Source organism: Hevea brasiliensis, chromosome 12, assembly GCF_030052815.1.
Source record: "Hevea brasiliensis isolate MT/VB/25A 57/8 chromosome 12, ASM3005281v1, whole genome shotgun sequence".
Lineage (NCBI taxonomy): Eukaryota > Viridiplantae > Streptophyta > Magnoliopsida > Malpighiales > Euphorbiaceae > Hevea > Hevea brasiliensis.
In genome coordinates, this window is record NC_079504.1 from 5,469,327 (window position 1) to 5,485,453 (window position 16,127).

General features: G+C 33.6%; 1 protein-coding gene across 3 annotated transcripts; it reads left to right on the forward strand.

Moving 5' to 3' along the window:
• Window positions 1-658: 658 nt before the first annotated feature.
• On the forward strand, window positions 659-15,102 carry LOC110639966 (uncharacterized). Of its 3 annotated transcripts, XR_009141932.1 has the most exons (10): window positions 659-1,066; window positions 2,008-2,750; window positions 5,864-6,131; window positions 6,235-7,609; window positions 12,176-12,324; window positions 12,401-13,094; window positions 13,196-13,277; window positions 14,011-14,058; window positions 14,209-14,820; window positions 14,917-15,102. XR_009141932.1 is itself a non-coding variant. In XM_058130897.1 (9 exons), exons 1-9 carry the CDS (start codon window positions 781-783, stop codon window positions 14,410-14,412), a joined length of 3,849 nt encoding a protein of 1,282 aa, XP_057986880.1. In that variant the 5' UTR covers window positions 659-780; the 3' UTR covers window positions 14,413-15,102. The 3 variants fall into 3 exon arrangements, 2 of the variants coding, with proteins under 2 accessions (XP_057986880.1, XP_057986882.1); XM_058130897.1 differs by having other exon boundaries at window positions 14,209-15,102; XM_058130899.1 differs by having other exon boundaries at window positions 910-1,066; window positions 2,000-2,750; window positions 14,209-15,102.
• The last annotated feature ends 1,025 nt before the right edge of the window (window positions 15,103-16,127 follow it).

Consider the following 16,127-nt stretch of genomic DNA (forward strand, 5'->3'; position numbering starts at 1 on the left):
ATTGTTTTATTTTAAATTTCTCTCCCATGAAAACCCAAAACACTTCTAATTAAATTATACTAATTTTTTTTACCAACAAACAAAAATTAAGAATATAATAGCATTTATTTTATATTTTAATTATTTTAAATAATAACATTTATTTTATATTTTAATTATTTTAAATAATAAAATTTAACTAAATTCTCTTATCTTAGAATTTATTTTAAATACGCAAATTTTATAATAATATCAATAAAATTAAATCTTAATAAGAATAATTTTAAATAGGTAAAAGTAATTCTGCTCATCATTTTATCCCTTGCTTGTAATTTAGAAATTTGTAAAAATTTAATTTAATTTAATTTAATTTATTTTTTAAAATAATTTTCATATTAAAAATAAAAATATTAATTCTTTTTAATTTAAAAAAATTATTTTTAAAAAATATAATTCGTAAATAACATATTTTCTTTATTTATTTCAAATGATTTCTTAACAATAAACAACTTCGCATGTACATGTGAAAATCCATTGATCATAATTCAAGAAGAAAAGGGTGAGGAGAATAAATAAATAAATAAATCCCAAACCCTAAGGCCCAAAGCACGGCCCAAATATTTTTGTGGGAACGAGGGCTGCTTGAGTAATATATTTTTGTGGGGACGAGGGCTACTTGAGTAATTTCATTACTCATCTACCTGAACACCTCGTCCCCAAACCCCAATTGAAACACTCAAGGCTAAACTCCATTTCTCCACTGAACCAGGGGCAGGCGCTCTACCTGCGTCTTTTCGGGCCATGTCCTCGTCAGAGCAGCCTCTCAAGAAGCGGAAGCTCTACGAGACTCGACCAGAAACACCGCCGCCAGAACAACCACCAGAAACCCCGGCTGAGCCTCAGAGCACCGTAGCTCCACCCCCCCCACTGTCCCAAGAGCAAATTCTCGCGAGACGGAAGAACAGAGATGAGATTAAAAACGTCTACGATACTTACAAGCGCCTTAAGTTCTGCGTTGCTCTAAAAGAGAAGCGCCACATGCCCGACCTTGAACAAGCTTATCTCTCTCTCGTTAATGCTTCAAAAGGTAGGGCGTTTTGTTTTTGTTTTTTCTTTTTTTCCCCTTCTGTTTTCAGTTTAAATTTTGGATAATTGTGGAATGTTTTTGTTGTGCTGTGCTTTTGTAAATTGGTTGAGGTAATTTAGGATTTCATTTGGTTATGATAGGAGTTTTAATTCGCATTTCCATTGCTCAGAAACCTAAGGAAAAACTAGGTAAAAATTTTAGGATCAACTTTCTATGCTATTCTGGTTGAAGCAAAAGGGTAGATGATTTCACCTCTGTTAAGCCAAATTATATTATTAGGCTGTGAATACTCTTTACGTATGCCAACTATATTATGCATAAACCGTGAACTCATTTAAGACTTAAAAGTTAAAAGTGCTGAAATTTTCCCTCCTGGTATGACCTCTTGTATTTTGAAAAGTTATGGGCCTTAGAGAGCACCCCACAAGGTGCTGCGACATTTTAGCTCTTTGTTGTACATGTTCAATCATATGCTGTTGTTGCCTGCTACATTGAAGTTTTTGTATACATGCACAGTCATGTGTGCTCATGTTTTTTCATGCTTGAGATCAAATGAATTTCATTATAACCTGTTTGTATTAATTAAGTTTTAAGTAGCATAGTCCATCTTTCGGTATTTGCTTGTAAATCATATTTGAAATATCAATTTAAAAAACTTCTATTTTGTGGAGGAAAAAAGTTGGGTGCAATGCAAATAAATGAAATGTCAATGTAGAAAATATTATGACAAAAAATTGTCCTCTGCTTAATACCATGTTTTCAACTGCACAATAGATTTTTATATAACTTGGAGCTTAAAAGAGGTGTCGAAATATTCACATCTTTGCGATCCCCTACAAATGCACATATACACACCAGAAAGAAAGGAAAAAGAAAAAAGAGGTTAGTGGAAGAAGAACAAGAAAGAGAAATTAGTGACTTGTATGTTGGTAGTGTTGCAGGTTGCACTAGTGTACAGCGTATACTAGCTGATCTCATTCCTCGATATGCATCATACTGTCCAACTGCACTTGAAGCTGCTACTAAAGTTGTGATCAATATGCATAACTGGAGCATGACAGTGATAAATAGAGGAGAGGATTCTAATGGTGTTGCATTTGAGACTGCTAAGGCCTGTATTTTTGGTTTAGCTGATATCTGCCGCACTACTTCTTTGGAGGCTCCAGCAACATCTGTAATCCAAGGCATCTGTTCTGCAGTTTTTCAGAATGTGCTCTCCTTTTTGATGTCCTCCTTTGAGGGAAAAGATGCCTTACAGATAGTTGATGAGGAAATATTGAAGATGCAAGGTTCTGCTGAGGTCTTTTCTGGGCTGAAGCAAAAATTTTCTGATGAAGACAGATCTTCAACAGTTAAATTATCCAAATTTCGGGCACTATGTATGCTCTGGATCTTCTTTTCTTGTCCAAAAAATATGCTTGCAGCATGTTTTGAGCTATTCAAATCTGCTGCCCCTGAGGGCATTCATGAAGCAGAGTGTTTTCTTAGTCAGTTGACAAGCAGCCTTGACGGTGATGTTGTGCCTCTTCTCTCAGATAAAGCTCCTGATAGGGCAGCTTCATGCAAAAGCTGTAACAAAACAAGTTTCATAAGCAATGAAGTTAATGGTGAGGACTTTTTATCAAATAGCAACCATGTTTTAGCAGATACATATTCTGTCCCGCGGAACTGCTTGTTGCAACTGGTAATTCTCCAATTTTCTCCATACTTAACGGAGTATTTATATTGTTTCTTGTTTATGTTAGCAATACACCCATCAATCATTACACAGTGATTGTTTGTTGGTGTGCATATTATTCTTGAGAATAGTCCTTGAATAGAGAAAGCTATTCATGTAGCTGGTCTACTAGTCTGCGGTTAAGGCTGTGTTAAGTATTTTCTTGTTATTATGAATTAATTATTACAAGTGGAGACCATGTCTTGGTCTATGTAGACTTCTATCATCTTCTTCACAAACACACGCGCACACACAATGTTAGTTGTATTGGTCTTGCTCTCTTAGGTTCTTGTTTATGCATTTGATTAACTATTAGAAACTATTTCTGATTATTTATTAATTGATAAATATTGGAAAAATCCGATCCTTTCCGGTAGCTCCATCCTGTAAAATTTGGAAAAGTCCGTTACGTGGGTGCCAGGATGGCTCTGGCATGCCCACTCCAATGGTCTAGGCAGTGACCATTTGAGAGAATAAGAGAGCTAGAAAAGGGAGAAAAAAGGGGAGAAAAGATACTTACCTTAGGGTATTGCTATCTATTGTAGGAATAGGGCAAACACGTTAATATTATGATTTGGTCCTTTGCTCTAATTTAGGACTTGAGTAAAAAATATATTTACCATCTCATCAGTATTGCAAATTTATTCTAGGCATATGGTCAGTGTTATTAAGGCGAGATGCGAGGCGAGGGCTTTTTGAAGTAAGGCGCCATAGCATACAACTCAGCTCAACTCAACTTAGTCTTTATCCTAAAAATTTGGGGTCGGCTTTATGGATTTGCTTTCTCCACTCTGAACGATTTTGGGTTAAATCCTCAGAAATGTGTAATGCTTCTAGGTCATGTTGTACTACTCTCCTCCAAGTCAATTTAGGTCTACCCCTTTTTTTCTTTATATCCTCTAACCTAATGTGCTCTACTTGTCTAACTGGAGCCTCCGTATGTCTACACTTTACATGACCAAACCACCTCAATCTCCCTTCTCTCAACTTATCTTCAATTGGCATCACTCCTACCTTTTCTCTAATACTCTCGTTACGGACTTTATCTAGTCTAGTATGGCCACTCATCCACCTTAACATTCTCATATCTGCAACTCTTATCTTAGATGCATACGACTCTTTCAGTGCCCAACACTCACTACCATATAACATAGCCGGTCGTATGGCTGTACGGTAAAATTTTCCTTTCAATTTATTGGGAATCTTACGATCACATAAAACTCCCGTGGCATGTTTCCACTTCAACCATCCGGCTTTAATCCTATGACTAACATCCTCCTCACATCCCCATCTACTTGAAGGACTGAGCCTAGATATTTAAAGTGAATACTTTGGGACAGTATCACTCCATTCAAACTAACTCCTTCCCTATCACCAGTTTGGCCTTCACTGAACTTGCAATGCATGTATTTTGTCTTCGTTCTACTTAGCATAAGTTGCCGAAATTTTTATTTATACTATAATATATTATGCAGAAAAGAAAATTTAAATGCCAAATGCCTTAATCTAAACCATTTCAAAATGAAAAACTCAATAATTTTAATCAATGAACCAAATAAATAAACATTCTTTACACAAACAAAAAAAAAAATAAAAAGAGAGGAACAAGGATTGGAGAAAATACAGGTAGGAAAGTTTTCCACTATGCCACTTATTCAATGTGTTAATGCAAAATTTCTTCTCTTATAATTTTAAGCAGCAATGGTCTCATCAATGATAGTCTCAAGATCAAATTGCATAATGTATAGTTAAAATCACCACCCTAACAATTCTACTAATATTCGGTGGATGTCTAGATCCACCACTCAGTGACCAACCAAGCGCACAAAGAAACTACTCAAGTTAAAAATTAAACAGAAAAAAAAAAAAAAAAATTAAAGTGCAGACAGATAGCATGAGTGAGAGAAGTAGAGAAAAGGAGGAGGAGGAGAGAAAAGAGAAAAAATTACAAAGAAACTAAAATTTTAAAAACTTAAAGTGCAGATTTTGTGCAGATGGCGTGAGTGAGAGAAGAAGAGAAGAAAAGGATGGGAGGAGGAGGAGAGAAAAGAAGAAAAAAATTACAAAGAAAAAAAGGGGCCTGTGCAGGTGCTGTTTTGCTGCGCCATATGAGGAGAGAAGAGGAGAGAGAGGAAAGAAAAAGACGAGGAGAGAAAGAGAGATGAAGGATGAGAGAAAATTACCTGCACAAATGCGGTTGTGCTCTGACCCTGTTTTCAAGCAGCTGGTAGCATCAAAATGAGAAGCTAGGGTTGTGTTCTTTTTAATCTTTGCTTTTAAATTAAAAAATAATAATAATATATTCGTTATATGCATGAGGCGGTGCCCCCCAAGGCCTGGCGCCTCTCGCCTTTTGGCCCAAAGCGCTTGCCTTTTCAAATCCAGGCGCACCTTAGTTAGGCAATTCGCTACTTTCTGCGCCTTTAATGACACTGCTTATGGTAGATGTGAGATCAAATAATCCTTGGCTTTTGGCAAACTTGTTAAAGCTGTCTTGTCCCAAGCCCATTTTAAATGCAATAATGTTGATTCTTATCATTAGTTACAAGAGCAGATAATAGGTTGAAAACGAACATCATGCAGTGATAGAAAGTAGAAACTTGGCGGCATTACATTATGTGTAATTTCTATTACTCAAAAGGAATTAAGTTGCACAAGTGATATTATCTGAAATAGCTGGTCTAACTTTTTTTTATATTTTTTTGTCAATAAAAGATTGTCATATGCTGTAATTTTTTATGAATAATAATAATTTATATTCTATGTTGATGTTTCTTTTCTGTTCTGAACGTTGTTCAATTTGGTACTCTTTTTTTGTTTGTAATAATGAGATGATATTATGTTACATGAAAATCTAATTGTATTGAATATTGCAAATGTAACCCTTCTTGAGTGCATATAGATCTAGTTTAATTTATTGAACAGTTGAGAGCACTAAATATAATTCCCATCTAGTTGAATGTAAGTAGGTAACTAACAGAATTTATTTAGCAAATTATTTATTTTCTTGGCTTATTCAATGTCTGCATCTATAGATATCCATTTCATTGCTTTCTTATTCTGAGTTTTCTTTTATGCAGGTTCTTGGTAACAATGCATCATTGAGAAGTTGGATGTTCTCAAAGTATAAGAAGCAATGCAACGTGCCATCTTTTATAGCTGCATCAAAAATTAGATCTACCCTGGAAAGGATCTTTGAATCATTTACAGAACTTAGTAAACTAGAAGATAGCCTTATGGACAGTGATGAGGATGATTCTGATGCCTCAAAATTTATCAATCGGCAATACTCAGTACCCAGGATCTCCAATCAACATGAAATCTCTAATGATCTCTCCAGTAAAGATGGTAAGTTAAGAGCTTATGATAGATCCTTCAGTGACACTGTAGTTGGATAATTTCCAGGTCAGTACCTGAAAGCATACAACTCATAATTTCTGCTTGAATGCAGGTACTAGTCTTGATAATGGTGGGTCAAGGTCCATGGATTTTGAGATAAGTGATCATGCCAATTCTTCACATGGCAAGTCTTCCCTACCTAGAGACCTATTGAACCAACAGATGCTTTCACCTGCCACAAGAAAAACATTAGACTCTAGGAACAATTCATTTGAAGGTAGAAACCACACTGTTCATATTGACAAGAATTCAGCTTCAAATATTGACTTCAGTTCACCAGTCATGAGATCTGCTAGTGGAACCACAAATAATGCTTTTGCTTCTCCTAAACATCATTTGGGGACACAATATGGTTCAATGACTCAAACTGTTTGGTTCTGCGATGGGGACCCTGCTGCAATGGATATTTTCTCCGCTTCTAGACAACTTTGGTTGGGTTCTTTGGGTCCTGATGCATCTGAAGCTCATGTGAAGTTTCAACTTGAGAGGTTTGGCCCTATAGAACAATTTTTTATGTTTCCAGTCAAAGGATTTGCCTTGGTGGAGTACAGGAGCATAATTGATGCCATAAGGGCTCGGGAATACATGCGTTGCCATTTTCCTTGGCAGATAAAGTTCATGGATATAGGATTGGGAACTAGGGGAGCTATGAATGGTGTTGCAGTTGGTTCTAGTTGTCATGTTTATGCTGGAAATATCTCAAGCCAATGGGCAAGGGATGAGATTCTGCATGAATCAAGGAAAGTGATTTACAAGGGCCCTTACATGGTCACTGATCTTGGCAATGAAGGAGCATTACTTATGGAGTTTGAAACTCCTGAAGAAGCTGCTGCTGTCATGGCACATCTCAGGCGGCATCGGAAGGATAAAAATAATCATCTGCCACCTTTTAATGCTGGATCATCTAATGTTCCCTTGCCTCAACTGGATGGTGGAAGATCAATGCCAGCCCCAATCCATGCTGAAATCAGAACCAATAATTCTGGAAGCATGTGCAAGATTGAGTCTCCTTGTGCTCAAACTGCAATCGGGAGCCCTGCTGACAGCTGTAGGACAAGGATGTCTCACTTATCTTCCTTAGTTGCATCGTTATGTGCAAAGTACAACATTAAAAAAAACCCAAATTATTTTGACAATTATACATACGGATCCAGCAATACTGCTATGGCAAGGGATGTGGACCAAGTGCCATCAAGCACCCTTTGGATTTGTATTCCAAATGTTAGCTCCCCTCTCATCACAGATGATGACCTAATGTCAATTTGCAATCTTGCTATTGCTAATGTCGGGTCTATAGTCAGGTTGATGCGAGCAAACACACAGATGGGGTGTGGTTGGTTTGTTGATTGTGGCAATGTTGATGCTGCAAGCACTGTCCTGACAAATCTTCGAAGTTGTCCTGGAATGTTCTTGCAGGTTGAATTCAGGTTTGAATTCTCTATTCCGTTGATTCCTTTTTAAAATTCTCTGAATTGTTTTCACAAAGTAGAATTAAGAGTTTCATTTCTTAGTATCTATTTTGCTTAACTATTTCAACATTTGGACATGAAAATTATTTTTATAATAATCTTACATTGCCAACATATGTTAATGAATTTCTGTTTTTTTGAATTGGTCTTGTGTGAGTTATTGCGTACAAAGTAAAACTGGAATCAACTGTAATTAGGAAACAATAGCTAGAAGTTTTTGATCGGGAACTTGCTTCTCTCTCCCATAGATCTTGGAGTTAATTCCTCCAGAAATATATGTTTGGATTTTTTATATATTTATATATAGATTTGTGTTATAATGATTGAGATTGATTAGTTGATTTATACAAGCTATAGCTGTTGCTAATGTGAATGTCAGATGGAAAATTAGATATGTAGATATTTTATTACCATTTTTATACTTTTTTTGAATTTCAGCTTGCAAGAAGCTTGCTGTTTCTTATAAAAAAAAAGACAAGGTTTAGATTTTTTTCTGGTCTCTCTCTATCTATGTGCATTCAAAGGCTTGTACTCTCTTGACAAGAGGAAGATAGTTTGAGTATTAACTATTAACCTTAGTGCATGTTTAATTTGCTGCGAAAATGGAAATAGAATGCAATTCCTTGGATGGGATATACTTTCTTGTTTGGTATACATGAAAACTCAAATTTTTATTATCTTCCTATGTTTAACTAACCTCACTGTAGAATGAAAAAGACATTTTTAATTATATTTTCTTAAGGCTAACACTAGATTATATTTGATTACCTAAAAAATGAACTCAAGGTGGGACTCATGGCATAAGAGATTATTTCCATTCTTATTCCATTTTCAAAGCAAACCAAATATACTTTTAAGTTTTTATTCCTTCTTTCAATTCATCCAACAAGTGTCTCTCTGTCTCTTTCTCCACCCTCCTTGGTTTAGGTATGAAATCTGATTATGTGGTCAGTCTCTCTCTCTCTCTCTCTCTCTCTCTCTCTCTCTCTCTCCCCCCTTGTTTTGTGCATCTTTGTGCTAGTGTTATCAAGGCGAAAGGTAATAGGGTACCTATGGCCTTAAGCGAGAGGCGAGGCGAGGCGAGAGCCTTTTTGAAACAAGGTGCCCTAGCTTAAATTACCTAAGTTAAACACACACACACACATACACACACTCTTTACTTAAAAATTCATACAAGATTCAATTTAGAATCTAAGGATAAAATAAAGCAAACATATCTTTATGAAGAAGAAAATTTTATTTAATAAATCTGAAAATTTTTACATGATGAAAATATAATGGGTATTTATAGAATTCGAAATCCTAATCTAGGTAGGAATGAATTAAAAAATCCTAATTATAATAGAAAACATATTTAAAGATATAAATTAAATAAGAAATAATATTTTAAATTTCTAAATAAACTAGGAAATACAAATAAAACTTATCTAAGAAAATAAAAATCCAATTAAAACTAGAAGTCTTTGTAAAATATGGAAAATTTAGATTTTCGGGTTTGATCTTGATTTGTGCACCGCGTCATTCACTCACACTTTCGAGAAAATTCGACCTTGAATTTTAGGGTCTGTTTGGATGGGGTGAGGGAAGTGTAATTAATAGGAGGGTAAGGGATGGTAAGGAGGGAGAAGGGTAAGGAGGGTTACAATAAAAAAATTCTCATGTTTGGAAAGAGGTGAATTAATGGAAAGGTAAGGAGAGGTAATGTTTATTCTTTATATTTGGAAAGAGGTGAAAGAAGAGTAAATAATTATTAAAATTATAAAAATACCCTTTTCTATTAGATAAAATTTATTCTTTATTTTTTTTAATATGCAAATTAAGACCTTTTATTTTTAGTTTAATGGCTTATAATTTATATTTTTTATTGTCTTTTTATATTAGACCATGATATATATTATTTCAACGTTCAACTTAGATATATATAAAGTAATACAAATGTCATTTTGCATCTTTTAAAATATTTTATTTTTTTAAAAGGTAGGTAAAATATTATTGTTATAAAACAAACTTTTGCAATTTTTTATTTATTAATAACCTTGAATGGTATCAATTAATCATTTTATACCTGGACTTTTTTAATGGGTGAGATTAAAATTTAACAGTATGAAAGGAATTTATCTTCCACTTCATGAATATATATATATATATATATATATATATATATATATATATATGAAAGAAATTTAATCACTAAAATTAGAGGAGAAGCACTTAGAATTACTATCAATAACAATAAAAAGATTTTATATTACTTGATAACTTAAAAGTAAAAATAAAGCGAATTAATAAGTTAACTAATTTATAAGGCTAAGCTAAAAAGAATCCTTACAACCTCAAAGGGACAAAAGGTCACAAAAATTAGCAAACTAGATATATAGCTTAATTAATGTCCATAAAATCTCAAAATAGTCTACCAACAATATATATTATCATTAGCATAATAAAAGAGATGCTACTCAAAAGATAACTAGCACACTTAACGAAAATAGATATATGACTTAACTAATGTCCATAAATCTCAAAATAGTCTACTAAAAATGCATATTATTATCGGCATAATAAGGAGATGCTAATTAAAAGATAACCAACAGCCTAATTCTGTGAGGCATTAGAACCACCCATCATCTGCATCAACAAGTTCTTGTGAAATGCAGGAGGATATCCAAGCAAACCTCGTAACATGTCAGGCTTTTGAATCTTAAATTTATAAACAGTAATGATTCATTATGAATAAATCACAAAATTAATAAATCAAAATAATAATGAATAAATCAAACAAGGATTGAATAAAGAATGAATTATTTAAAAAAAAAATGATAATTAGAACATAATAATTATAGCAAACTATTGAAAAAATAAATGATTTAATAATTAAAATTAACTAAAAAGATAAAACTAATCTTTTTTCTGTAAGAATTCAAAATCCACGAGAGAGAGCGAAGAGATTAGATACGGCCACAGAGAGAAGACATTTATTTATAGTGGTAAGCTAGGTTTATTTTTAATGGGTATAATTGGATTTTTAATAAAAAATTAAGGACATAATAGGAAAATAAAAAATAAAATAATTTTCATCTTTACCCTTACCCTTACCCTTCAACTGCTCACCCCTTTCCAAACTGGGGTATAATAATTACTTACCCCTCCTTACCCTTATTTACCCTTTCCTCACCCCCACCCAAACAGACCCTTAAAGTATTGAATAATAAAAAACTTAATTGAAAGATCATACCATATCTCCTTGAATGGTATAAACAAGATTGACTTGAATAAAATTGAATTGAAGAACTTCATGTTGTCCTTTGCACTTGGACAAATAAAATCAACGAAAGTAATATGAATTAAAGGATTAGAAAAATTTTCAATCTCCATTGATTCCTTCATGGATGGTTGTTCTTTATGTTTAATTGACACCTCCAACTCTCCTTCCTCTTCCTTATGAATTTCAAATTATTCCTCTATAGTAGATGGTTCAATAAATTCTAGCTTGCACTCACCATCATCCATCACAGCAAAAAACAATACAATCAAAGTTTTAGATTCTTCAATTTCAAATCCTTCAAGCTTATAGTCTTCAACTACGATTTGTATTTCTGATTCAAGTTGATCCATTTGTTCAGCTTGTGCTCTCCTAGGATTTAAAAGCACGGGTTCATTGTTGAATCTAGTAATCTACCGTGGTTATCTCTCCTTTGGCTTGATCCAATACATCGTTGCCATTGTCATGGTAATCAACTCCCAATACTGTTTGTATTAGCTTTTGAATCTCTAGCAGTTGCTTATAAATATTGGGAGTTGATGTTTGATGTTCATTAATGACTCTCCAAAGAGCTTGCAACCCCTGATTACCGTTATGACGTTGGTTGCCACCACTACCACAAGTATTGGTCACCGTAATGAGGGTGAAATCCCTGCTTTGATATCACCTGACACAACATGTAGCGTGAAAAAAAATCGACACATAATCAAACCCTTGAAAATAAATAAGATCTAATTCAATACCTTAAAAAAATAAACAAGATTCAATGCAGAATCTAAGGATAAAATAAATCAATTAGCTTTATGAAGAAGAAAACTTTATTTAATAAATCTAAAAACTTTTACATAATGAAAATATAATGGATATTTATGAAATTTTAAATCTTAATCTAGGTAGGAATAAATTAAAGAGTCATAATCTAAATAGAAAATATATTTGAGACCTAAATTAAATAAGAAATAATATTTTAGAGTCCTAAATAAACTAAGAAATATAAATAAAACTTATCTTGGAAAATAAAAATCCAATTAAAACTAAAGTCTTTGTAAAATATGGAAAATGTAGATTTTCGGATCTGATCTTGATTTATGCATGCGTTAGTTAATTGCAAGTCAATGAGAAGCATAATGGTTATATGTGAATAAAGTTCTATTGTTGGTTCTTTTCCAATGTTATTTTTTAGAGGTAATTTTTGTGTGAGTAATGTCATTTTTAGCCCTTGCTATCCTTGACCTGACAAAAGATTGTTCTTTTTGTTTGTTCAGTCAACCAGGAAAGAACTATACTGTGCCATTCCCTATAAAGTCTGACGGCAGCTCTATGGAGCTTGTATCGCCCCGAATAAAACCAGAGAATCATGGGTCTACAGTACAAGCTGTACGTTCATTTGGGGGGGTGGACCCTTTGCAAGGAGGTAATATTTCACTTTTGATAATCTATTGGTGGCTCCTTTTTTCCTCTTTACTGAAATACTCTCTCCTTATTTTTAGGTGGCCATGCTGTTTCTGCTGCTACTGAGCAAACTTGGATGTACAAGAAAAATGAAATGGAGTTGCATCCTGCACCTGGGAGCATTCCAAGCGTACCCATAGGAGCTCAGGGACGACCTATTCTCCCACCACAGCAGTTCCAGCCATCTCAATTTGTCCGACCTGTTTACCTTCCTCCAAACAGTGCATGGGATCCACGAGGTTCAAATCATCATGTTCCTTTGAACCCAATCTCACCAGTGGTAGTGCCCAATAGCTTTCAGGGTAGCACTGTTGCACCCCCTTTTATACCTGCTTCTGTCACTCCATTAGCACAGATACATAGACCTCCAATGCAACAATTTGACCAAATGTTCTCCTTACCTGTTGTTCCACCACCCTTATCATCTATGCCGCCTCCGCCTGAAATGCCCCCTCCACCGCCACTTCCCCCTCCACCTGTTGTACCGCCACCTTTAGCATCTATACCACCCCAGCCTGAAATACCCCCTCCATTGCCACCATCCCCGCCACCTGCTCCTCCTCCACCTCCACCCTTTTCAGAATCAACTGATGTGGAAAATTCTGGAAGGTCTAAGCAATATCAGTGGCAGGGCACATTATGTAAAAGTGGGGTTCATTATTGCACAATTTATGCATATAGAGTTAATTCTGATATTTGCAAATATTCAAGTCCAGTTTCTGAACCTGTGGAGTAAGAACTGGATTCCTCATTATTTTCCTTTGCCATCTGTTTCAATTTTGTTTAAAATGAGAAAATTATCTTGCAATTTTTCTGACTCGTTACTGGTGCAGATGGCCCTCTAAACTAGATATGACCAAACGCACAGATTTTCGGCATGTGAAATCAACATTTACAAGTACTCCACCACATAAAGTGAGCGCAGGAATACATCTCTGCTGAATTCTCTCTCTCTCTCTCTCTCTCTCTCTCTCTCTCTATATATATATATATATATATATATGTATATAGTATTATGCTACTTTGCTAGTATTGGCCAGGTCTTTAAATTATTAAATTATCCTTTCTGTAAAATGTATTCTGTTAGTATCAGCTAAGCATTTTAATGGATACTGTAATGCTTTTTGGGGATCTGAAATACTGCACATTTGTATACAAGAGTGAACTGCATAAATTATTGATGAGTAGATATTCTCCTTAAGAGTTGAGTTCTTTCAAACTTCATTGTTCCTTTCCCACCTTTCAAGAAGATGTTTTATACTGTTACTGAGATTCTCATATTGGAGCTTTCTTTATCCATCATCAACTTTTAGTAGTTGATAAATGTTTGACTCGCAAGGGATCTAAACGCTATTAGGTGCTCCTTCCAAAGGTTGTTCCAAGTGACTATAACATCAGAAGATCTTCACTTAGGCTAATTGGGTTAGTAAGATTAGGATTTTAGGTTTAACAATTCAAAGTAATACAAAGAATTGGAGTTTAAAACCTTCAATTATTATGTGTGGCATGTGGTCATTTTTACGTGCATTATGATCCTGAGAAGTGCTAGAGTTGGGTCGAGTAGAGTAGACGAAATGACTTGTCAATGCTAATTTTTCATTAGCCTCTCTCGGAATGTGATTTTTTTTGGTTTCAATTCTGGCTGCAGAGGGAGGTGTGCCTGTTGATTCCATCTTCTGTGAGTGATCAAAAAGGCGTAAGTCATTTCATTTGTTTATATTCATTCATTGTCTATTTTTTCTTGGTACTCAAACATTTAATCTAGTGATCTTCCTTTTTAATATTGAGCATCCAATAGGGTAACTCTGAATGTATTACACAGTTGTTCTAAACTTTCAGCCTGCAGTTTCAGGACTTCATATCATACTTGAAGCAAAGGGACTGTGCTGGAGTAATTAAAATCCCAGCTGTGAAATCCATGTGGGCAAGGCTTCTCTTCATACTTCCCTACTCGCATGAAACGTGTTCAATGCTTTCTATTGCACCTGATTCATCCAACTGCCTGATTGCTTTGGTTTTGCCCAAAGAGACAAACTTCGAATGGGTTTGAGACAAACTTCGAATGGGTTAGATCATAGCTTTTGGTGGAAAATAAGCTTAGCAGAGTCAATTCTGCCATATAGTTTATTTGTGAAGTCTTAAAGTGGAAATGTGATCTCTGGAAGGCATGTTTTCTGTTTGATGACAGTTACAGTTATCAATCGAAACTAGTGTCAATGCTAGTTCCAGTTATGAACACCTCTGGGGAAATGCACCTGCTGCCGTAGCTAATTGCGTAGCTCTGGAAGCATGTGTACATGGCTTGTTGCAGGACAAAAATCAATTGATTGAATGCTGTTGGTCCTTTGAGTGATTGAGTGAGATATTGGATGCAACAAATACCTTGCGGGCACATTTCCAGAGTAGGAAAAACTCTTTGGTGCAAATCCTGCTGCATGCTAAACGAGATTATAAGCAGGTTTAATTTTGTTTTTGTGGTGGTTGATGGTTTTCCCAAGAATTCCGATATTGTGGAATACTGTAACAGTGATGAAGCAATTCGTTGTGATTGCAGCTTGAAACACAGGCAAATGTAGTTCAACTGATGCTTGGAGAAACATTGTCATTTTGTACTATTTTACCATGTCGGCACAAAATGATAAGGAGACTGTTCTTTGATTCCAGTGTTATGACATGTAAATAAATTCTTTTTGTATGTAAATATTTTTAGGAAAATTTCAAATTTGCTCTTGTTCTATTATTTTTTTTATTATATAATATAGTAAATTATGCATGCAAATTACTGTTATGAATTATATGATATAGGTTTTCTCCTTGGAAGTGGTCGACTTATTCATTGATGAGGCCATATGATTCTTTTTAATATAAAGTTCAATAGTTTGAATTGAATTTCGTAATAAGGTATAGCATTATTTTTTTTTTTCCCTTTTATCCGTTAGTGATGCAAATTTTATTTAATTTATTTAAATAATTAATTTTGAAGTAATAATAATACAATTTTAATTTAACAATAAAATTTTGATAAAATTACATAATCTTAATAGAAAATATTATGTGAAAATTTTACTTTTTTAAAACGACAGATTTCAAATTATGTTTTAATATAAATTAAACTGAATTCTTTTATAATATATACATTTTGCCTCTCTGTCTTAAAAAATAAATTAAAAAATCTTTAAATTTTTGTTTTGTGAATTACTTGTAACCATTTCATTTACTAATTTTTAAGTTTATTTTAACTTATTTCACTAATTAAATAAGAGAAAATATTAAATAAATCACTATTTTATATCTTTTACTATTATAACAATTTCAACTTTTTATTTTGAAAATTGATAAAACTATTTCTAAAATATTTTCTTAAAATATTAATGGTTCAATGGATATAAATAAACAAAAGAATTCTTCAAAAAATTTGTCAGAATTAAATTTTAGAGATGTTTTAATATATATATATATATATTTAAAAAAATTAATAATAATATAAATATATAAATAAAATAATATTTTTTACCTTATAAACTAATTTTATCAATATCAAAAAATTAGATATAACACAATTTATATTATTTTATAATTTATTATTTACACAAACACACGATTATAAAAGCTGTATAACTATTTATATTAGCCTTGCATCAAAGCAGCCTCTTTCATCTTATTCTTGTGGCTTTTATGTATTATTGGACACTTTTTAAAAACTTTTGGAACTCGTTAATAGAAAAATAAAAATTAAAAAAAAAAAGCCGCACACGCACAAATTAT

Excerpts from the sequence above, each read along its gene's own strand:
- LOC110639966 (XM_058130897.1), top strand. The coding sequence starts at position 781 with ATGTCCTCGTCAGAGCAGCCTCTCAAGAAGCGGAAGCTCTACGAGACT. Across the intron at positions 6,132-6,234 it reads TGATCTCTCCAGTAAAGATG|GTACTAGTCTTGATAATGGT; the intron begins GTAAGTTAAGAG and ends GCTTGAATGCAG. Across the intron at positions 13,095-13,195 it reads CCAGTTTCTGAACCTGTGGA|ATGGCCCTCTAAACTAGATA; the intron begins GTAAGAACTGGA and ends TTACTGGTGCAG.